General features: G+C 39.3%; 1 protein-coding gene across 2 annotated transcripts in view; it reads right to left on the bottom strand.

Moving 5' to 3' along the window:
* Positions 1–21,941, bottom strand: part of TMEM135 (transmembrane protein 135) — a 166,416-nt gene that overhangs the window by 44,665 nt on the left and 99,810 nt on the right. For both annotated transcript variants that reach the window (XM_042810212.1, XM_042810295.1), the window contains one exon: positions 13,617–13,663. In XM_042810212.1, the coding sequence (XP_042666146.1) occupies positions 13,617–13,663 (47 nt within the window). The remainder of the gene's footprint in view (positions 1–13,616; positions 13,664–21,941) is intronic.

The following is a 21,941-nucleotide window of genomic DNA, read 5'->3' as shown; positions in this document are numbered from 1 at the left end:
GTTTCCTTTGTTTACACAGGAGACATTGCATTGAATGCATAAAAACATACACCAGTGACCCAGTAGATGACCACTAATATGCAATTTTATATTGCATTAAATCACAAAGATGTTCCAGTTACTCCTCAACATGACTAATCTTTGATGCTCCACTGACACATTATTTATTTTGCTATTGGTTTACAGCTAAACACAGTCCACAATTCTCTGACACCTTGGTGTCTTACACAAAACATTTCTAATTGATACTCTTTAAGGTGTGATTGTTCAGTTCTAACACAGGAACAACTCTTGCAGGTAATGGAAATTTGATTTTAAAAAATCAGATACAAATATCCAGAATTCTATATTAGCTTGATGCTACCCAGTTAGCCTCCACTTACAAATCCCTGTCCACTTGAGAAGCCCTCCTGAGCTGAAAATCAACATGTAACCACAATGAGAGAATAATAATTCCAGTTATATCCCAAGATATACAGAATAATTAGAAGTACAGAAGAACAGAAGTACAGAAGGTAGGAAGAGGAGAAATTCCTATTGTTCACTGTTTATTCTGTATTAAAAAAACTGATGACAGTTACAGAATCACAGAATCACAGAATGGCCAGGATTGGAAGGGACCTCAAGAATCATGAATCTCCAACCCCCCTGCCGCATGCAGGGCCACCAACCTCCACATTTAACACCAGACCAGGCTGCCCAGGGCCCCATCCAACCTGGCCTTGAACACCTCCAGGGACGGGGCATCCACAGCCTCTCTGGGCAGCCATTGCAGCACCTCCCCACTCTCTCTGTAAAGAACTTCCCCCTTCGGTTCTACCCTTCAAGTCTAACCTGGTCTTCCACAATGAATTATTGAATCTCTCCATACTTGAAAAAAACTGTCCTACCCTTTAGCTAGTCTTAGTATTAGAAAGTTGCAATATAATAATTTCCAACCAATAATTTCAGTCTACCATTTCTTCTGCTCTCACTGAAGAGAGAATGCATTATACTCTTCCCTGTTACAGAAGCATGGCATACATCAGAAGAATTTTAGACCTTAAGGTCTTTTCCAACCCAAGCCATCCTATGATTCAGTCATCCCCAAATGACATTTCCATTCTGATAGTAAATTCAGTCTTTAGGTTTTTCAGCTGATTTTAAAACACTTTTTGTGAGTTTTTTTCTACAGTATACTTCAATGGCTTGGTTATGAGAGTGCCTAAGGACTTACTGAAGCTAAAACAGATGATATGCACTACTACTTCTGAACCAACAGAGCCTGATATCCTCACAGAATGAAGTCCAATGGCTTGACACAATTTATCCTTGACAGATACCTATGCTTATGGTTATTTGAGTCCTTGTTTCTTCTAAGTGTCTTCTCAGAGTGTACCTGAGTAACCATCCCAGAACTTATTGCATGACCCTGGGTCAAACACTTGTTTAATGTTTTACTGAAAATAATTTAAATATGGGTTTTTTTCACCCATAGGGTGGTGACACACTGGAACAGGCTGCCCAAGGAGGCTGTGGATGCCCCATGCCTGGTGGCATTCAAGGCCAGGCTGGATGTGGCTCTGGGCAGCCTGGTCTGGTGGTTGGTGACCCTGCACATAGCAGGGGGTTGAAATAAGATGATCATTGTGGTCCTTTTCAACCCAGGCCATTCTATGATTCTTTGTTCTCATATGAACTTATAATTTTTTTTTACAAAAAATCTCATAGTACCCTGGCATAGAAGAGAATGACTATTCAAAATTCCTAATGTATTCTCTTTTTTTTTTATTATTATTATTATTTTTAAAGTAAATTGTAACCTAAAATACCTTCATTCTTACTCTTCATAGCAAAATACTACATAATTCAATGTTTCTTCAGCTTTTTTTCACTTCTATTTAGCTATGCACTGTAATTGAAATTCAAGTTTCCTGAAAGTCAATTAAAAATTTGCCACTGAATTTTAGAACGGCTATAGGTGAGATGGAGGTTTGATAATAATGTGGTAGATACTTTCATTAAGTAAGGGCATTGGCAGGTTCTGAGTTATAGTTTGCTGTAACATTAATGAGATCTGGTTAGCTTGGGGTAAGAATTATTTTGGCTAAAATGTACTACTAGACACCTTGTCTCAGCATGTTTCCTAGTCTATCTACCAACCGTATGAAAAAGAATAAAGAATGTCTCATTCTTCAGCATATTTGAGATGGCCCACAAAGGCTCAGTTTCACAGCAGAAGCTGCCTTTATGCAGCAGTTTCTTTTTCAGTGAAATTGAGCCTTTATGAACTGAAGCATGTCTGTGAAAATCATCTACGTCATCACTTACACTCCTCTAACCAAATAACGTATGAGCAGAAGGCAGAATGAAGAAGGATAAGGTAATTCAATGTTTATAAAGTATCAGACATTTGACAGGCTTAAAATTATCTCCAGAATACACTGTTTGATACCATTCTCCATCAGTGTGTTTTCCCTGATATTTTATCTTAGGGCCAAACGCCAAAAGAAAGACCACAAACACCCAACCACAAATAAGCTCTTATTTTCCTATTCCAGTCAGCAATTAGCTCACAGGAACAGAATTCCAAGTATTTCCAATGCCTGTGTTAAAAATATGCTTGTTTCTAAAATGAAATAGAAATGTCACATGTTAAAACCATATTTGGGACCATCCTCTAGAAAGAAATAGAATGGTAATCTACTGAAGTCTCACAGCAGTTCCACATGAAAGATCCCAATTGTGTACAGCCCTTACATAAACAGAAAGGCTTTTTATTTTATAAATACATTCCCATAGACGTAGATTTTAACGTTATGTAATTGCCTTCTGCTTTTCATGAAATGGAGATTTTCTGCCCTGACTGCTATCAAATCAGAAACACATGAAGAGGAGTTCCCAGTGTGAGAATTGTATTTCATGACCGTGGCACTGTCTGCAAGAACTGTAGCTTTGTGTCTTTTTCTTTTTCCTTCCTCCTCTCTCCAGTCCTTGTGCTGCTCACTTTGTTTAAAGAGTGCTGCAGAATCAGATAAGCACAGGTAACACTCATATGATGAGCTGAAATTGAGTCTATCCCCTTTGGTTATGATTTATCTCTTAGAGCAACTCTGTTTTCCTAAATGCATTTCATAAACAAATTAATCTGAACAGATACATAACTGCTGCTCAAAGGGATCTTTTCTTCCTCTCTTCAGTGTCAGGAAGATTTTGTTCTTCAAAATTTAATGAGCAACCACATATATATCCCTCAGCTCAGCAAAACCAGATAACTATTTTTAATAGAGCAGCAGAAACAGGAAGAACAGACAGGAAACAGTTGAGAGCATGAAATTAAGCCAAGGAGCTGGGAGAGTAATGAAAACAAGAGAAATCAGAGTAGAAAAGCATTAAATGAGCTTTGCTTTCACCATATCACAAAAATACATCGCTAGAATCCTAACTGATGTGCAAAGTTCCCCAGGAAAACAGTGCATAAGGCAATTACACAAAGTCAAAGGAAAGCTTTACTCTCACTGCGCACACTGTTGTTCAGCTCTTTTCTCCCCTTCTCTTTTCAGATTGGTTACAAAGAAAAGAGAATATTAGGAAATTGAACTTCATGTTCTCACTCTTTCAGACAGACATAGAATAGAAAAATCAGCTTTTGCTGAAAAAGGAAATGAAGAATAAATCTACTGAATTAGTGTTCATTTGCTTCAAACTCCACCTTAGCCTGCAACTTACACACTACTTCCTATGGTGGTTCTCTGGCAACAGTTCTGTAGTGTGCCACATTATTTAAGTTATGTACTCTAGTAGGAATGCAGCAATGACAGCACTGTGATTTAGGAACTGGACTGGAACTCCATGGCTCAACTGCATCGCTACCAAAAATTTTGTGCCTGACCTTCTGCATGCTCCTTAAATCTTCTGCCTTACTGCTGCATCTGTGCAATGTTAAGTGCCTCAGATATAAGTGAGAAGTCAATTAGCTGCCAAACATCTACTATATAGAAAACACAAATACATGAAAAACTTCATAGGAAAACAAGTAAGGGGAGAGGAAATAAATAAGGCAGGGGCCCTGAGCAGTTGATGGAGCTGTAGGTGTCCCTGTTCACTGCGGAGAAATTGGACTAGATCACCTTTGAGGGTCCCTTCCAACTCAAACAGTTTGGTGATTCTATGATTGTATGAAAACTATCCCTAATGTTTGATAACGAGTCGTAAAGATAGACAAAGTATCTCCACCAGATTTGAAATCATGCAAAAATAGAATCCCATCTCTGCGCTCTGTGAGTGGATATCCAGCACCAGGATTAAAGCAGATGGGTGCCATGTTCATACTGCACTGTCGTTTGGGGACTTTGACACTTCCACACCAGGATCAAAGACAGAGACCAGATCTGCTTTGCTTTCTTATCACCCAAACTGCCATGCCAGCCTGGCTCTGAGCAGGTCCCCAACGTCCACAGCAGTTGATTCTCTACGCCTGAGACAGAAGAGCTACTTCCCCTCCTTTATTTTGCATTTAAGGATGACAGGAACATGACAAACCACCAAAGCCTAGACACATTGATACAGCAGTGGGACAAAAGTCCTTTGTGATTGATGGAGAAAACCTGAAAATGGGGAGGGGACATTCTTTTTCTTCCTTTGGGGATGTCTCTGGATAGAGACGCCTGAAACTGTAGACTTCAAAAGCCTCTCCCCTTACAGCCAGATCACCTTGCAGGTAAACACCTTCCTGGTTCACTGAGCCGCGGTTACGTCTCTGAAAAAGAATCCACAATGAAAAGTGATAATGGTGGAAAAATACTCCCTATTGTACCGTTCTAATTCTTGTGCTACTTGTCTGCAGCAATGTGTTTCCCCTATTGAGGAGTCCAGGCAACCAGATCCAGCCACACGTAGGGCAATCTGTTAAACCAGCACAAGACTTGCTGTTGGAAAGAAGAGGTTGAAATAAGCTCCAGGAGTCTATCTGCCTTATGTCTGAAAGTGGCCATACATGGAAAAGGAAACATCGTCTCTCACAGTGCATTCAAAAGTTGGTGCTTTCTTTGAAAGAGTAAACAAACTGTTGGTAATATTGGGTGTTTTATTTTAACTCCAAAAGAAACTATTTCTGTAATGAATATTTGGTTACATTTTTAATTTTATATGTAATATATATAGGTAATATATACGTAATATGTAATATATATTTAATATATGTAACTAAAATCACAATTTCAGTTCTTTTACAACAGGCAAATGGGATTTATACCATGCAAAGTACACATGATACTTTTATCCAAATGTATTTCTTCCTTTCCATTTAATGGTTAAATCTTTTGCACTATTTAATCCACACCAAGCAGCAAAGAACCTGAGCTTAATATAAAATTAGTTCTACCTGTTTAAAAGCATCAAAGCCCAAACAAAGAGAATTCAATCATTTTAAGTGTATTTTCTTGACTTGGCAAAATATATATTGCTAGCGAACAGACCATAGAATCAAGGGTTAAAAGGAACATTAAAGCCTCTCCAGTTCCAACCCCCCGCCATGGGCTGGCTGCCCCCCAGCAGCTCGGGCTGCCAAGAGCACATCCAACCTGGCCTTGAACACAACCAGGGATGGGGCACCGCAGCTCTCTGGGCAAATATACTTAAGTACCTCAATATGAAAAGCTGCAACCACAAAACAGGCTGGGATAGACGTGTGTTAGACAGAACAGTGTTTTCCTTGCACACAATCACTGAGAAAGCCAATTATACAGCCCTTCAGCATGCTGAAGGAGCAGGAGATCAAATACCAATGCAAGACTTCAGCTCCCAGAGTTAAGGTTCCTCGTCATCTAACTCAGCTCATACATTCAAACTACAAAAGCTGTTTTGAAGATGCGTATAATACAGCATTAAAATACTTGCCTACCTATTTCACTCCACTCTCAGCTTTTTAATTTGAAAAACAAAGTGAAAAATTGTATAAGGCAGGAGTGGAAAATCTCCTTTAACAAAGGTTCAAAGGAATAGAGGTGGTATCCATCTGCTTCAGAAAAGCATAAAGGACAATGATCACTTTTATTCGGGAGATATCATTTGAGCAGAATAAAGGCTTAGGTAATGCTGCAGGAGCATATCATGTTTCTGAATCAGATCAGGGGGAGAAAATAAGCAAAAAATGATCTGGTGCCTTGCAAATGAGGTACTTTGATAATCCAGTATGGGCCATCCAGTTCTGACACTCAGTGCCAGAATGGGGATGTCACAGCTCAGTTCAAATTGTGCACTTTTTGTTTTCTCCATCTAAGAGTTTGCTCTCCTCTTAGAACTTACTATTTAAAAGAAGAGTTTGAGACTTGAGTTATTTACTGTAAACAGTTAGATCAAGTTACAGGTATCAGTGATGATAGGGCCCTGGGCAACCCAATCTAGTGCCTCATTTAATGGCTGGCATCCTTGCACAGGGGTAGGAATTAGATGACCTATGAGGTCCCTTCCAACCCAAGCCATTCTATGATTCTATAATAACATAGACTGGGCAACCTGAGCTCGTGGGGGGCAACCAGGCCATGGCAGGGGGTTAAAACTGTGTGGGTTTGAAGGTTCCTTCCATCCTAAGCCATTCTATGGTTCTACAAAATGATTCTGTAAGGTCTGGATGGATTCACAACACTGGCTTGGAGAGATGAGTCTGCTGCTCCTGTGAGTGCAGCAAGCATGATGATGGAAGTTCTGCAGACCTCTGGAGCTGGTTCCCTGTCAATTAAACCCAGGCCATACTGCATGGCATAACAAGTGTTAAGGAGAAAAAAAGAAAAGAAAATGAGAAATTCAGTGGAAGTCTCATAAAAGAGAAATGTGTTCCACGTAAGCAAAAAAGGAAAAATGCTTTCTGATTATTTATTCCATTGTTATGCAAGAAGACAGACATCTCACCTTTCTACACATACTTGCACTTGAACTAACAATGCAACTCTACACCACTGCTCTGCCAGAGAAATGCAAGAGTGAACCCACCAGCTTACCTCCTCTGGCTGCTCTGCCATGGTTCTTTACTCCTGCTTTCACTAAATAGTATTAATTGATATTTGTAGATTTTCTTAAAAGATTGGATGTTTCACTGACTCATCAGGTCATCCAAAATACCTCAGAAATGAAGTTCCATGGAAGTTATCAAAATAATTCTCTGAACCACGGAACTTGAGATGTTTACAGAAGGGCATTAAAAACACACGTATATAAGCACGCGAAAAAAATCTCATCTAATTTACCCAAATGAATTTTCTAATTTACCCTAATTTTTCTAATTAACCCTAACCCTAACAATTCAACAGCAGGGGAGTTTTAATGTACTCTTGTATTTCTGCATCAAACGTAAAAGACAAACCTTGTAAGAAAGGGGGAGTGGATTTGATATTGAATTCATGCAATATCAACCTCAACCGTTAAGTTTGCTCATTCTACAATAAAAAACAGATGAATATTAAAAAAGCAGAAGTACTTCTCAAGTAGTTGCTTCTGTACAAAAGGGAGCTTAAACAATTAAATGATAGAGTCCAATTCAGCACTGGCACCACACATTTTTGAAATAAATAAAGACACTTTGAAATATCATGTCAAAAAATACTGAATAAATTACAGGATATGTGTTTCACTGGGAAAGAAGAGTAAATAGCTGTAATTTGGGAGGCTAGGATTTCATTAATGAGATGGAATAAAGGGCTCTGCAAACAAAAGGATCTTTCTTAAGGTTTCCAGTGAATTTAGACAAGTTTCAATATTCCACCTTAATGACAGTATAAGGCAGTGCACGTGCACTTCTTAAATGTGCTTTTCATTCTATTTTCCATTACCCGCTTCCCATCATTATATAATATAAATTACATTAAAAGATCAAGAGCTTTCTGTTGTGAGCTCTGCAAACTCTGAGTTTGAGAACACCGTGTTCTGCTTTGTGCATGCACAGCAGTAACTTCTGATGGCCTGAAATTACTGCTTCAGAAAATAACATCAGAATCTACCCCTAGAAGGCAGACTTTATGCTCAACTTATGATCAATCAATCATCAGAACCATCAGATTTCCCATAATAGCTAGCTACAGCCCGTACAGGGTGCTTTCCTTTCCAGTGTGCAGAGCAGATGTATTAACATGTCTAAGATGATGGGAGCATACAGTCACTGGATTAACTACTGTAGCAACCAGAGTTGCAGCCAGACAACATATATTCACCCAAATTGCCTGACTTTCTGTTTGTGTAGACTGCATTTAGGTGTTCACTTGTTGCATAGAGTTTGCAAGTTCTGTGTTAATGCAAATTTCTATAAATATATAGAGGAGAACTGACACTGAGTCACCCACTTCCCTCAAAACCCACAGTTTTATCACATATTATAACATGGATCATAAAACTGTTTGAGAATGGTTTGAGTTGGAAAAGACCTTCAAGACAAACAGGGGAGTCCAACTAATTCCCAAAGGAGCTCAATGACATCTGAAAATTAACTCCAGAAGATACAGGAAGGCTCAATTCTTACACCTTTCAGTAAGTTCTTCAGGAAAAAAAAAAGAGGTAGAAGGAGAAAGAATCCTCTTTCAAACAGATTAACTGTATGTGTGCATTAAATACATGCATGAGAGGCTGCACTATACAAATTAGTGTGTACTACAATTAACTAAAAATCAATGAAGCATGATTTCGGCACTTCAGAAGAAATGAGCACAACAAAGAAGGACATTTTCGAGAAAATATGTTAGTATAAGCAGAAAAATACTGTAATAGAGGATTGAGAAGAAGAAAAAAATAAGACACTAAAATATGCTTCTTCTGCCTGTAAATATAACATTGTTGCTTGTAAACCTATCATCTGCACTTCAGCTGCTATTTTTCCCAGTTCTTTTTCTTCTATTTTTTGTCCAGTCTGCTGACATCATCTTTTTTTTTTTTTTTTTGACTCTCCAATCTTCCCTTCACTCTTCGTTTCTGCATCGCTATGCTGAATTTGTTTTTCATTTTGGCTTCTTCCTCACTTTTATCTATTCCTGGTGTAACTGTTGCCGGTTTTAATTGTACTACTACAACTCTTTTAATCTGAGATTTAGCACCTTTCCCTGATGTCCTGCTGTAGATGCAACAATGCTTGAACAGCCCAACAGAAATTTGGGGAAACTCCAGAGGCATGTATCAGGGCTGCATGGTGAAGTTTCAAGCAGTGTAGAACACCCAGAAAGGGACAGGCTAGGAGGATCAGGATCTGACTGTCCAAAAGACCATTACAGAAAACAATTTAAGATAAATGTTATGATGAGATACTGATAAACCTCATTTTATTAAAGGGATCTTCTCCTAATGAATGGAGAACTTGTCTACTCTTCCACGGACCACAGCTCATACATCTGATATAGCGATATTTCCAACCAGAGTGCATCAAGGGACCGAGGTACAAGCATGCTACAATAGGAGACATCTTGATTTTGCTCCCTTTTGGTAAATAACAACCTACTGGATTGTTTGTCTTCCAGAATCAACAAAAAATAGGTGCAACCTAATCATTACTTAACAAGGCAACCCAAAGGATAACTTGGTAGTCTTGATGCATAGAATATATTTTAATTCCCTCACACAGATAGCAGCTCTTAACTTTGCAATTCAAGTAACATTTCATGTTATAGGTCAGTAAAGATCACTTCAGGTCAGGCTGGTATGGGTTGATGGTTGGACTAGGTGATCTTAGTGGTCTTTTTCAATGCTTATGATTCTATGATTCTACATGCAGTCACTTTAAAACGACAAAAGTCCATGCCAGTGCTGAAAGGAGCACTTCTGCTTTCCCTGCTCAAGCACTTCCAATAACTGGCTCGCAGTGCTGCTGCTGATGAGCTAGCTATGTGCATCATGCTATGAGCCATAGGAGGGAAACCATCCTGCTGCACAGAGCAAAAATACTGCCTTATTTCAGTTATCTGTGGAGCTGCAAGAGTGCTGGTGGCAGTACAGGAAAGGTAACCAGAATGATGGATAGTGACATTCATAAACATCTCAGTTCAGAGATCCTAATGACCTTGGATCAGGTAATTCATACGAACTAAAAAAATACCAATTACTTTGCTTTCATTCTCATTTTTGTCATTTGAGTGCCAAGAATCAGTCATGTTCTGATAGAACAGAGGCATACCTACGTTTAGTCTCCTTTTAGAAAGCTTTAAGCTTCAAGTTACACCATTTAGATATTAGGATTTTATCTTTAATGATGGAAGGGATTATATATGATCTTGGTGATCAAGATTGCTATTGTTCTCAGCATCTCTTTGGACTTTTTAGTGGGGTGGGAAGGACAAGAAGACATCTTGGACACCAAGTTGTTCAGAGACAGAGCAAAGAAGGACTCTATTTTCAGGTCAATAGTTGCTTGTGAGCAGTAAAGAGCATTGTACAGGCAATGGCAAAATACTCCTTAAACTAAACAGATCTGAACTCAAGTAAAATCTTTCTGAGACTTTTCTGTAATTCTAACACTATTTATGTGAAATCTGTTTGTGATTAGAAAAAGGCTGAAATAATTTTGAACCACTCAACACATGAAAAGCACTGCGATGACTCTTCCAACTCCTTTCTATTTCACATGTCAAAACAGACAGGGAGATTATCTAACCCAGGCAGAAGGCTGAGTAGACCCAGAGAGGCTTCCTCTGAGGACTGTCCAAAATCTTACCAGAAGTGATCACGATGAATTCACACATTAGATAAAATGACCAACTCACAATCCCAGTCCAAACAAACTGGGCAACTCCAAGGGCAGCTGTACTGACTTTTCTGTTGTCTGTACTCATTGAGAAGGAGTTTTTCTCCTACTCTATTACCGTGATTACAAATTGTGGAAGAACTGTTTAATCTGATGTGTGTTAGAAAAGTTACATTTCTCACTTTCCTAATTTTCAGAGATGCTGCACACCATTATTTTTGCGTTGCTTGCTCACCATGGAAGAATAGGCAAATTCTTCTCTATTTGATATTTCCTTCTTTGGCATGATGAAGTTTCTCAGTATCTCATTACAATATTTATCTTAAACTATCTTCCAAACAACTTCTGTAATGATCTCTCCATACATTCTACAAGATTTACTGGTATCTACAGCACAGAGTTGTAATATTTTCTTCCTCCTGGATCTATCTTTCAGATTGCATTCTGAAAAGCACACAAAAGTTATCCTCTTCCAAAGGCTTTACTGGCTTTGACAGCTATCACATTAAATATTTCACAGCATGAGAGCTATTAATGTGAATTAAAACATGGAACAAATTCAGGAAGACAAATTTTCCCTTGCTTTCCCTAAGCAAAATTAACCAAGTTATCCAAAATCTGCTCCTGCAGATCTGAAAGGACAGAACAACATTCAGCTTCACCAGGGAATCTTTTCACTGCTTCCTTCTTAGGATTTTCTTCCTCACTATTTTCATGAATTAATCCCTGCTACAATACATTGCTGTAAGAGTAAATACCCTGTTCTGTCCTGTCCTTTCTGTCACACCAGAGACAGCAGACTGTTATCCTCTTCAACTTTTCAGCAGTGTTATAATACAGACATGAAAACATTTAGTCATCCCTTTTATTTTTTAATTAAACAACCTCAATCTTCTAAACCCTTCTAAATAAATTGTTTTCAGTCAACTCAGATCACACTCTGTAGTTTCTCACTATTCCAAGTTCTTACTGGAGTGCGATAACCAAAAAGAACCAAAAAAAGCAGCGCCAACACCTTAAGTCTAAAGTTCAACAAAAAGACAAATTTATACACCTCCCACGTGCAAATCCTGTTCATACATCCTGTGACAGTGTTTCCTTTTATTATGGGGATGGGACACTGTTGACTTACACTCACTGGAAATCTGCAACAATTACAGTTGGAATTTTCATTCCCCACAGACACTTGCATACAAGCATATTACCTCCACCTTGCCAGAACTGACCAGCTTTTTATTTGTTCAGATCACATATGCATTTTGCATCCATCTCCATTCCAAGTCTGTTCTCCAAAGCAAATGCACTCCCACCCAACAGCTTTATGTACACAGCTACACACCTTGTACACAGAGGCTCTGGCTCTGGTTTCCTTGGGGAGTGTACACCATCAATCTCTGTAAGGATATTCTAACCCCAATACTGATTAAACTCAGAAAAAAGAATATGAACTGATTTGTGCTGATGTTTTTTAAATAAATCGATTTCAACTTATCCATCGTGTTGTTTTTGTTGGTGTTTATTTAAAACAAACAAACAAACAAAAACAAAAAAACAAAAAACCATGATATTTTCTTCTGAGAATCAAATTAATGGACCCAAAACCACCCAGCCCTGTAATTTAATTCCTCTGCTATAACCAGAGAGACAAAGGAATTAAGTGTTCCTGATGATTGCTCAACAGGATATCCGTCACCCCTGGCACAGTGAGACTAATTTTAGAAGAGAAAGTGGCTTGGAACTCGTTCAACTGTCAATGTTGCATTGTCAGGTCAGGAAGGAATTCACCAAATATTTCTGGGCTCTGGTCAGTTCTCACTCAGCTTCCAGGTTTTCTGTTCAAACTGGTTCGTTATGAAGACATAAACAGGAGACAGCGAGCTTCCTCCATAATCACACAGCATTTATACCTTTGCCCAGCTTTTGTTTCATCAGCATTCATACAGACAGGTGTCCAACTTCAACTCTACTAGCTTTTCAACCAACTTCTAAACTTTTCAGAGGTTGCTGGGCTATAATGCTGGAAGCAGGACAATATACAACAAGAAGCCTGGTGGTAGATGAAAGGAGGAATGCTTTTTAGAAACTCTCAAATTAATAGCTTTCCCCTATCCACAGACTGTTATTGGTCAATATCTGAAAGTAATTTGTAAGTAAGGGAATTAAAAAAAACAAGCAGCAATTTCTAGAGTTTTGCAATTATCTGGGGATCATATGGCTTGAAGAATCACTGATGGCTGCAAGCCATTGAAAATTCCAAGGCAAAGGGTTGTTGTCAAAGGTTACTTTAACAAGCAATTGTCCAACCAGAGATATAAAACAGCAATTGTGGGGAGCCTGGTATTTAAAAAAGAAACTTTGAGAAGGTAAATAATTTATTACATGCATCTTGCAAACCGGGAGAAAAACAGTTATAAAAGCAGTGTATAATCTGAGTCACTACTGAGTGTTTTAAGAAAGGAATACAGCTGATAATGTGTGAAAAAAATAATGTGAATCAGTTGTAGCCCCATGCACATCAAACATTTGGTATTATTTAAGACTATAAAAATCTCCACTTCCTATTCTCCAGTTTTTTATCAGAAGAAAAAGTTGTCTTCCCTGCAGTAAGCTCAGTGAGAGCTTGTAATAAAGCAGTATTTCAGCAGTTTCCATACTATAGATGGGTCTCCAGGGTGTTAATTACAAAATGAGAAGAAACTCCTTAAGTAATCAGTGAAATCTCCAGAAGATTTAAAGCATTTAACTCAGCATTTCCATTTTTAGCCCAATTATGTTCATAGCCATGAGCTTTTAATGCCATAGAAGCACTCCATTCAACTCAGAAGTCTTGAGTCAGGAATATACTCAAGTTTTCATAAGAATACTGAAAATCAAGTCAGCTACTTAACCTTTAAAAACATAAACAGACATATGAGCAACATACCTGAAAAAGAACATGAACAGAGCAGATGTGATGCAGAACAAAAGGACCTACAAGAAGGAGAAAGAGGGTTATTGCATCAACCATCACGCTTCTCCTTTATGTTCTGGATCGCGAAGATTTTACAACTGCTCCTATAAAAGTTACACTTTATTTACATGCTTCAACAGCACAAATGAAAGCTTGTCTGAACACCCCAAAAAGGATTCCCTTGCTTATAATGGACTTTGGGTCAGTCCTGTGAAAGTCAGAAGAAAAAAAACACAAATACAGGATAGGGTGGTGGGATGGCAGACACAGCAAAGGAATTAAATAATAAATAGGAAAATAAATAAATAAAGGTAATAATAATTAAAACAACACTAGAATAAAAATGAATAAGAATAAATAAGAGAGCAGAATGGAAATTTAAACATTGCATTTTTCTCCATCTTTAACCCAGGGAGGAAAAAACAAAGACAAAGTCAAAATGGTGTTTTCTGCCAATTTAGATAAAGAGATGGCTGGATCACAGGCAAAGGAGTGGAGAGAGACCTCAGTGCCAGCAGTATGGAAGATGACAGAGGACGAAGCCTTACAGCAGCATCGTTGTTCTCCTTGACACAGCAACAGCTGCTGTGTCTCGACTGTAGAACTGCTTGCACACGCAGCATCGTCAGCAACAACCATATCATGCTTTAAATCCATAACCAGCCTTAATCCATATTTTTGCCAGACAGAGCTTGAGAGTGAGCAAACACCGTTTTGTGCAAATATATTGGCCTACATTCATACCAGCAGTTATGAGAAAAATAACTTGCAGACAACTCACAAGAATTTTAGAAAATACTTGCACTTATTTTCAAGGGTTCAAGAGGTTTTGAGCAAGAAAAAATATGGACAGTGTAAGTGGGAAAAAAAGGGGAATGTTGGCATTACATATTGGAAGGCAACAAACAGATGTAGAAGAGTAGATTAGGACGCTGCATGTAGATACAGATCAGAAAGCTTGAATAGGCAGAGTTGATAGTGAGCTACAGAGGACGAAAGTCCTACAATGAGACTATTTCTGTTCTCAAAGCTCTCTGATATATGACTTCAAATTATGTCAGACAAGATATTGTAACACGGTGTGTTATTCCTTTTCCTTCCCCAGTACTATCACATTTCATAATTCTGCATCACAAAAGCCTACATCTGAAATCACTCTATATGAAAGCATTTGGGTGAAGTGAGGACAGTGAAATATTTCCAACTACAGGCACCCTTCTCATCTTTTTTTGTATCATCTGCACAATTCCTGAGGTTGCAGTGCCAGGTTGTCAGCCAGGCAACATCTAATATTCATAGCAATACTAGAATAAATTATTTGAAACATCAAGTTTATAAATATCTAGATAAAATGATAAAAAGTCAACTTTGCCAACAAATATATTAAAACCATTGTAACTTTCTTATTTGACAGATGTTTTCAGTAAAGGAGGAAGTGTAATTCATCTGTACCTGAATGCACCTATGTGGCAGTTGCATATGTTCATTAAGAAATTGGGCACAGAACTGCTCAAACACAATACAGAAGAAAACTCAATGTTAGCAGTTCATTATTCAGCTACAAAGGAATTTTAACTGAGGTCAGCTGAAAGGTTTTGCATCCCTTTTCATTAATGATCCTAACGACAGAATAGAGATTATGTTACAAATTAACAAAATCCTTTAGGTCTTCACATAATGTGATTGAATTGTCCAAAGTCAACAAGATGAAATTCAATTAAAATAAATACAAAGTACTTGGCAGGAAAAATCACATATAGACACATCTACTCAAAAAATATAGAAAAGTAGAAACAACTACATAGACAATACAAGAGTATAACAAACTCCATAGATGCTGCAGAAAACCCTATGAAATAGAATTATGGACTCGTTTAGAATCAGAGGAGGTAAGATGTAGCAATATATTTCACTAATAACCTGGTGTTATTAAAATCTCGCAATTTAATTTTGGGCACTATTGTTAAAGGAAAGTGTAGGCAAAACAAGACAGCGTACACAGTGTAGAAGGAGACTGAAAATAACAGGCATGCAAGGCATGAATGTTGGAAAAATTAACAGCTGTTTGCTGAAACTAAACACAGAGGTAACTGATGATAAATAGAACTATTTTCAAATATACACAAAGTCAAAATCACATACTGATAAATATATCATTGGCCATTGCTATAGGAGAACTGAAATAAACTACAGCGAGGACAACATAGGTTGGATGTTAGGAAGAGCTTCCTTCACTGGGCAGTGGTTCACTGCAACAAGTCACCCGCAAGCTTGTGGAACCTCCCTTATCAGAGAGGTTTAGAAGCAGTAGAAGCAAACATCTCTTAGCAATGCTCTGGGAGTATCTGACACCATTGCTAAAGAGCTGCTTCCGGCCCAGTCTCTACACAACACTCAAGGACAGTAAAATGTACAGCTAGACCATGTAGATTCTTCTACATAAAAAGCATGGTTCTACATGTAAAGTCCAGCCCTTGTCTGCTTATTGCATCTCCAACATACAGAAAGTCAATGGTCGCTGTATTCCAAAATTAAGCTGCTTTCAAAATAAGCCTGCTTTTCCAAATAAACTTTTCCATGTTCTATAAAATTTCTAGGCTGCATCCTCAGTATCTACAACATTCAATGGCTGTTTTAAATATGAAGAATAACTACTCTAAAAGTGAGAAAAAACGCTGAGGCCTACAGAAATATAATTCTGAGTGAATTGAGCCTCAAAATAGTAGCTAGCAAGCAGGAAGTCTAGTTTGGGATTTTCTTGCAAATCCGTCACTTTTTGATTCATGATACAAGGTCAACAAATTGTGCTTAGGAACACACAGACCTTGAAACGTTCCAGCTGCAGTAACAGCTACAAGGAGCAGACAACCTAAATGTTTCTAATGAGAGTCATCCGCCCTGAATATTTTAACAAGTTTGGAGAAACGCACAGAAGGTACAAGAAAAATTCCTTATGCCAGGTTAGCAGATTTGTCGTGTAAGGTGAGTGCTGTAATTTCATGCTGTAGTTCATTCCATTGCACTTTGCTGTATTATACCGATCACTGCATTATACTAAACCTTAACAAAAAAGGAAACCTCCTGACAAAATTTCACAGGCATTTCAGGCTTATTCAGACTGGAGTAGAGAAGGCTGAGGAGAGACCTCACTGCGGCTTTCCAATACTTAAAGGGAGCTTATAAACAGGAAGGAATTAACTTATCACATGGATACATAGTGATAGGACAAGGGGAATTAGTTTAAAGCCAAAAGAGGAAAGATTTAGATTGGATATAAACAAGTTCTTTATTCAGACAGCTGAGAGGCCCTGGCACTGCTGCCCAGAGAGCCGTGGTGCCCCATCCCTGGAGGTGCTCAAGGCCAGGTTGGATGGGCCCTGGGCAGCCTGAGCTGATGTGGGCAACCAGACCATGGCAGGGGGTTGGAACTGGATGGGCTTAAAGGTCCCTTCCAACCCAAACCATTCTATGATTCTATTCTTTGATTTTTTTCTCATTTTCATGGGTGACAAAGCCTTTTTTTTTTTTTTTTTTCTTCCAGGAAAGCACAGTCCTCACATAAGCAGCATCATGAAGCAATGTTAAACAGTTTCCAGCTGTCCCTGATGCACAAAGCAGGAGCAGGTCAGGGACTCCTGATTTACCTGGAAGTTTTGGGGTCAGCAGGTGATAGCAGTAAGGTTGCTCTGACTGCTGGGGTATGAACTGACTTGGAAGCATTAGCTGAGCATTTCTGGGGCTGCAATATGCTGTTTCTCAACATCTGAACATACCCACCTGTAGATGACACTCATTTTCTTATAACCACAGTGATGTTTATAGTCAGATTTTCTGGGCTAAAAAAGTCTCTAATCGGAGGCTGCTGATTGTCCCACACAGTCAGAAGAACAGTGGAACCTAAGTCTGCTTTAAAGTATCCCAAATGTTATGATTAAAAAGGAAAAGCACTGAAGATATATGTAATCTATATAAAGGGGACACACTAGGGATACTAGCTGCCTGTGGTATTTAGAGTGTCAACACTGGATAGTGTTAAATCCATTTCACAGAGGCTTCGAGGGTGTCTGGACCACTAGCACATCAACACCTGACTTCAAGGCTATTCCTGAGATGTGAAAACCATCACCTTATTGATGAAGCACTTAGCAATCCATGTGAGAGCTAAAGCTATGGACAAAAAAAGGTTACTGCTTGCAGTTCTTGAAGGCTGCACACTGGAGAAAGAAAGAACACTCGGCTGCAGTCTGTGTGAGGACAAATTAATTGGTAAATACCATGGGAAACTTAAAACTCAGATGATATTTGACTTGAAAGTCAATAAAGCCAGTCTCTCCAGTAATTGTTACTTGAGTCAACCTCTTCCAAAATTTACAAAGAAAATGTGGTCTCAGACTTTTACCCTTTAAATACATGACCCAGAAGAAAAAGTCATTTCACATATTGCTTTAATTCTGAATAACGCCACCCTGCTATCTACCCACAGAAAAGCCTCTTGCTTTCTCTGCTGATAGAGCTTACAAGCACTTTTTCAACCTCTGTGTACCTAGATGAGTAGTGGTAGGAAGATAGTGGTTTAGATTTGTGATTAGTTGATCCATTCTCCAGATTTGCCTCTAATTCAGACACAAGAAACAATTCTTGGTTCCCAAATGCCATTCTGCTTCTTTCCCATGCGTATCTTTTGCCTCCTCTCCCTCCTCCCCCCCAAAAAAAAGTCAACTACCTAGATTTAGACATAAATCCAAAAGCTGCACAACAGCACTGTAACTATAATGTGGTGTAAACTGAGAAAATTGCCAGCTATTGGCTGTAGTTCCAAAACTTTATTTCAGGATGTTATTGCTCCAATAAAAATGCTTTCTGTGACTCTTACTGGTAAGAACCTATCTTAATGAAGTTCACTTTTAATAAAAATGATTATAAAAAACCCAAATATTTTCAAACAATGGAAAATATGTGGGTTAATGTAACAGCCTTATACCCCAATGGCCTTATACCTAAGATCATGGAAAAAGGGTGAGCAGACTATCTCTATTCTACCTGCACGTAATATGCATGTAAACAGCAATCTTCTCAATTAACTGTTTTCATAAAATTAATATTGTGGGTTTGTTGTTTTTGTTTTTGTTTTTTCCCCAATAATAAAATACCTAGGTAAAAAATTTTCTATAATTTTATGCTAATTACAGGGGATGGAAATCACAGAAACTCTCTGGGTAATCAGACAAAGATACTACAAGTCATATGAAAAGAGCTGATGTGAAAATAGCTGTCAAGTTTCATTATCCTCAGCCACCTGCAATCTGATCTGATGACTAGTTCTACTAACAGGAGTCATTGCTTTCTATTACTATTTCATGCCCCAGGCGAGAAATCATTGTAGTTCATGATCATGTCGCAGAATGAGTCACCGTTAGCTTACAACAGTTATTATGGGTGACAGCTACATCCTTTCATGCATAGGACTTTGGCCCTAAAACCATGAGCTGCTAATGATATCAGCCATATCTCTGCTGTTCACTGCTATAAACTGCACTTCCACCCAGACACGGTAGAGGAAGGCTGCAGCAGACACTTGCTACTTGATTGTATCAGTAGTGGATTTAGCAAGTGATTTTCCCGAGTACTGCACCAGCTTTCATATGTTCTCTATCTCTCCATCACAGTTGTAGATTTGCTGTCCTCCTTGAGTGCAAATCATAGAAGCTGTCAGGCTTTTTCACCATCCCATGTCTACTTTCCTTACCTCTCGAATCACAGAATCATAGAATGGCCTGGATTGAAAAGGACCACAATGATCATCTGGTTTCAACCCCCCTGCTATGTACAGGGCTGCCAACCACCAGACCAGGCTAACCAGAGCCACATCCAGCCTGGCCTTGAATGCCTCCAGGGATGGGGCATCCACAGCCTCCTTGGGCATCTTGAGCTTCTTGTCTTCTGGGGCTAGCACAGCAGATTTTCCTGAGAAAAATGTTAGTGTTTCTAGCAAGGCAGCAACAAAGAGCACTTTGATGTACAGAACAGACAGCTCACAATAGAATCAAGCACATCTGTGTCTGAAAGCTTTTGGCTTACTCAAGAGCTGCAGCACCACCACAACAGCCTGGATGAACAAAGACTGCTCCTCAATGCAATAGCTTGACCCTTGAAATCTGCCAAATTGCAGACCAGCGAGATGCCAACTTCTTCTCCTGTTAGTAAGATTAATTAACCAAACATGATTAGACTATTTTGTGCACAGTGAGATTCAGAGATTCACTGGCCAGTGCTAACCATATGGGGGCTAGACTGGATGATCTCTCCACAGGTCCTTTCTAATCCCAATGATTTCGTGAATATGCAATTATCTGACTGTGTGATTACAATGGTGTTCTGTGGTCTCAATATTCATAAAAATGGTATTACTGTGTCCCTAAAAACAATGCACTAAAAATACTAAAACATGCATCTGTGCAAACCTCAGCACAAGTTTCTGAAATCCACTGATTTTTAAACTTCACTGTGCTGAACAGAATGCATCTTCTATGTCTGTCAAACAGCTCAATAACACTGTAGAAAATAAAGAGAAGGATGAAGGGAAGGATAAAGGAAAAATGAACTCCAAAATCCTGCAGAAGGCCTGGCTGTATTGCAAACTTTGAGAATCCTGCCTCACAATCCCTCATGCCTTTCCCAATAGAGCCTTCTACATCACATCTTTAAGAACGAACCAGCTCACTTAGATAGGATGAGGTAGTTCCAACAACCAACATCTGTATTTAGTCACAACCTCCTTGATTTGCAACACAACGCAGAGACTGGAGACACCAGCAAGGAACACAAGGCACTGTGAGTTCCGGCAGAACAAACAGCTTTGGAACAATTGATGCTGTCAGTTCAGGATTAAACAAGTTGCATGATTCTCACAGAAAAACTTCATTATGAGAGTTTCAAAAGTATAAAGATGTTTTAGGTTGAAAATATTGTTTGTTTTTGTATAAAAGCATGACAATTTATGGAAAATGGTGGTCATCTTTCATGAAGCTCAAATTTCCACTGATTCCAGAAGATGTATGCCCAGTGACCTGCACCTTGGACCCTAAAATTGAACCGCCTCTCCATGGACATTTCAAGTTGTGCAATGTTTTTACCTTCTGTCCGTGGTAAATCCTGTTAAATTGTAACATTTATAACAACTCTACAGAAATCCAGTGTCCTTCTTACAGAGAGGCTGGCAGCCCATGGCTTGGACAGGTACATTCCGCTGAGAAAAAACTGTCTGGAGAGCTGGGACCAAAGGGTGGTGGTGAATGGAGTTACGTCCTGCTGGCCACCGGTCATGAGTGGTTTTCCCTAGGGGTCAGTACTGGGGCTTCTCTTCAATATCTTTAGTGATGACTTGGATGAGGGCATCGAGTGCACCCTCAGTAAGTTTGAAGATGACACCAAGTTGGGAGGAAGTGTCAGAACAGGATGTATAGCTGGACTGCGGTGAATGGGATGAGGTTCAACAAGATCAAGTGCCAGGTCCTGCACTTCAGCCGCAACAACCCCAGGCAATGCTACAGGCTTGTGGCTGAGTGGCTGTAAGATTGTAGGGGAGAAACAGAGGTGGGGTGCTAGTTGACAGTTGGCTGATCATGAGCCAGTGTGTCCAGGTGACCAAGAAGGCCAGTGGCATCCTGGCTTGTATCAGAAACAGTGCAGCCAGCAGGAGCAGAGAGGTGATCAGCCCTCTGTACTCAGCTCTGGTGAGGCTGAAACTTGAGTACTGTGATCAGCTTTGGGCCCCGCACTGAAAGACATTGAGGCTCTGGAACGTGTCCAGAGGAGAGTAAAACTGTGAGAGGTCTGGAGCACAAGTCTTGCAGGGAATGGCTGAGGGAACCAGGATTGTTCAGTCTGAGGAAGAGGAGGCTCAGGGGGCACCTTATCACCCTCTACAGCTCCCTGAAAGGAGGTTGTGGTGAGGTGGGTGCCGGCCTCTTCTCCCATGTAACAGTGATAGGATGAGAAGGAATGGCCTGAAGTTGCACCAGGAGAGGTTCAGGTTGGATGTTAGGAAAGATTTCTTCTCCAAAAGATTGGTCAGGTGCTGGAATGGGTTGCACAGGGAGGTGGTGGAGTCACTGCCAATGGAGGTGTTCAAGAAATGTTTAGATGTTGCGCTAAGGGACATGGTTTACTGGGGAAATATTGGTGGTAGGTGGACAGTTGGACTGGGTGGTCTCGGAGGTTTTTTGAACCTTGGTGATTCCACGATTCTCTGTATTTGAAATCCACTGCATTTGGGCAAAATGTCATGAGCTTTCCAAG

This window comes from Centrocercus urophasianus, unplaced genomic scaffold (assembly GCF_019232065.1).
Source record: "Centrocercus urophasianus isolate 14NV4802_14NV808 unplaced genomic scaffold, USGS_Curo_1.0 seq_1, whole genome shotgun sequence".
NCBI lineage: Eukaryota > Metazoa > Chordata > Aves > Galliformes > Phasianidae > Centrocercus > Centrocercus urophasianus.
This window is presented reverse-complemented; position numbering and strand designations above follow the sequence as displayed.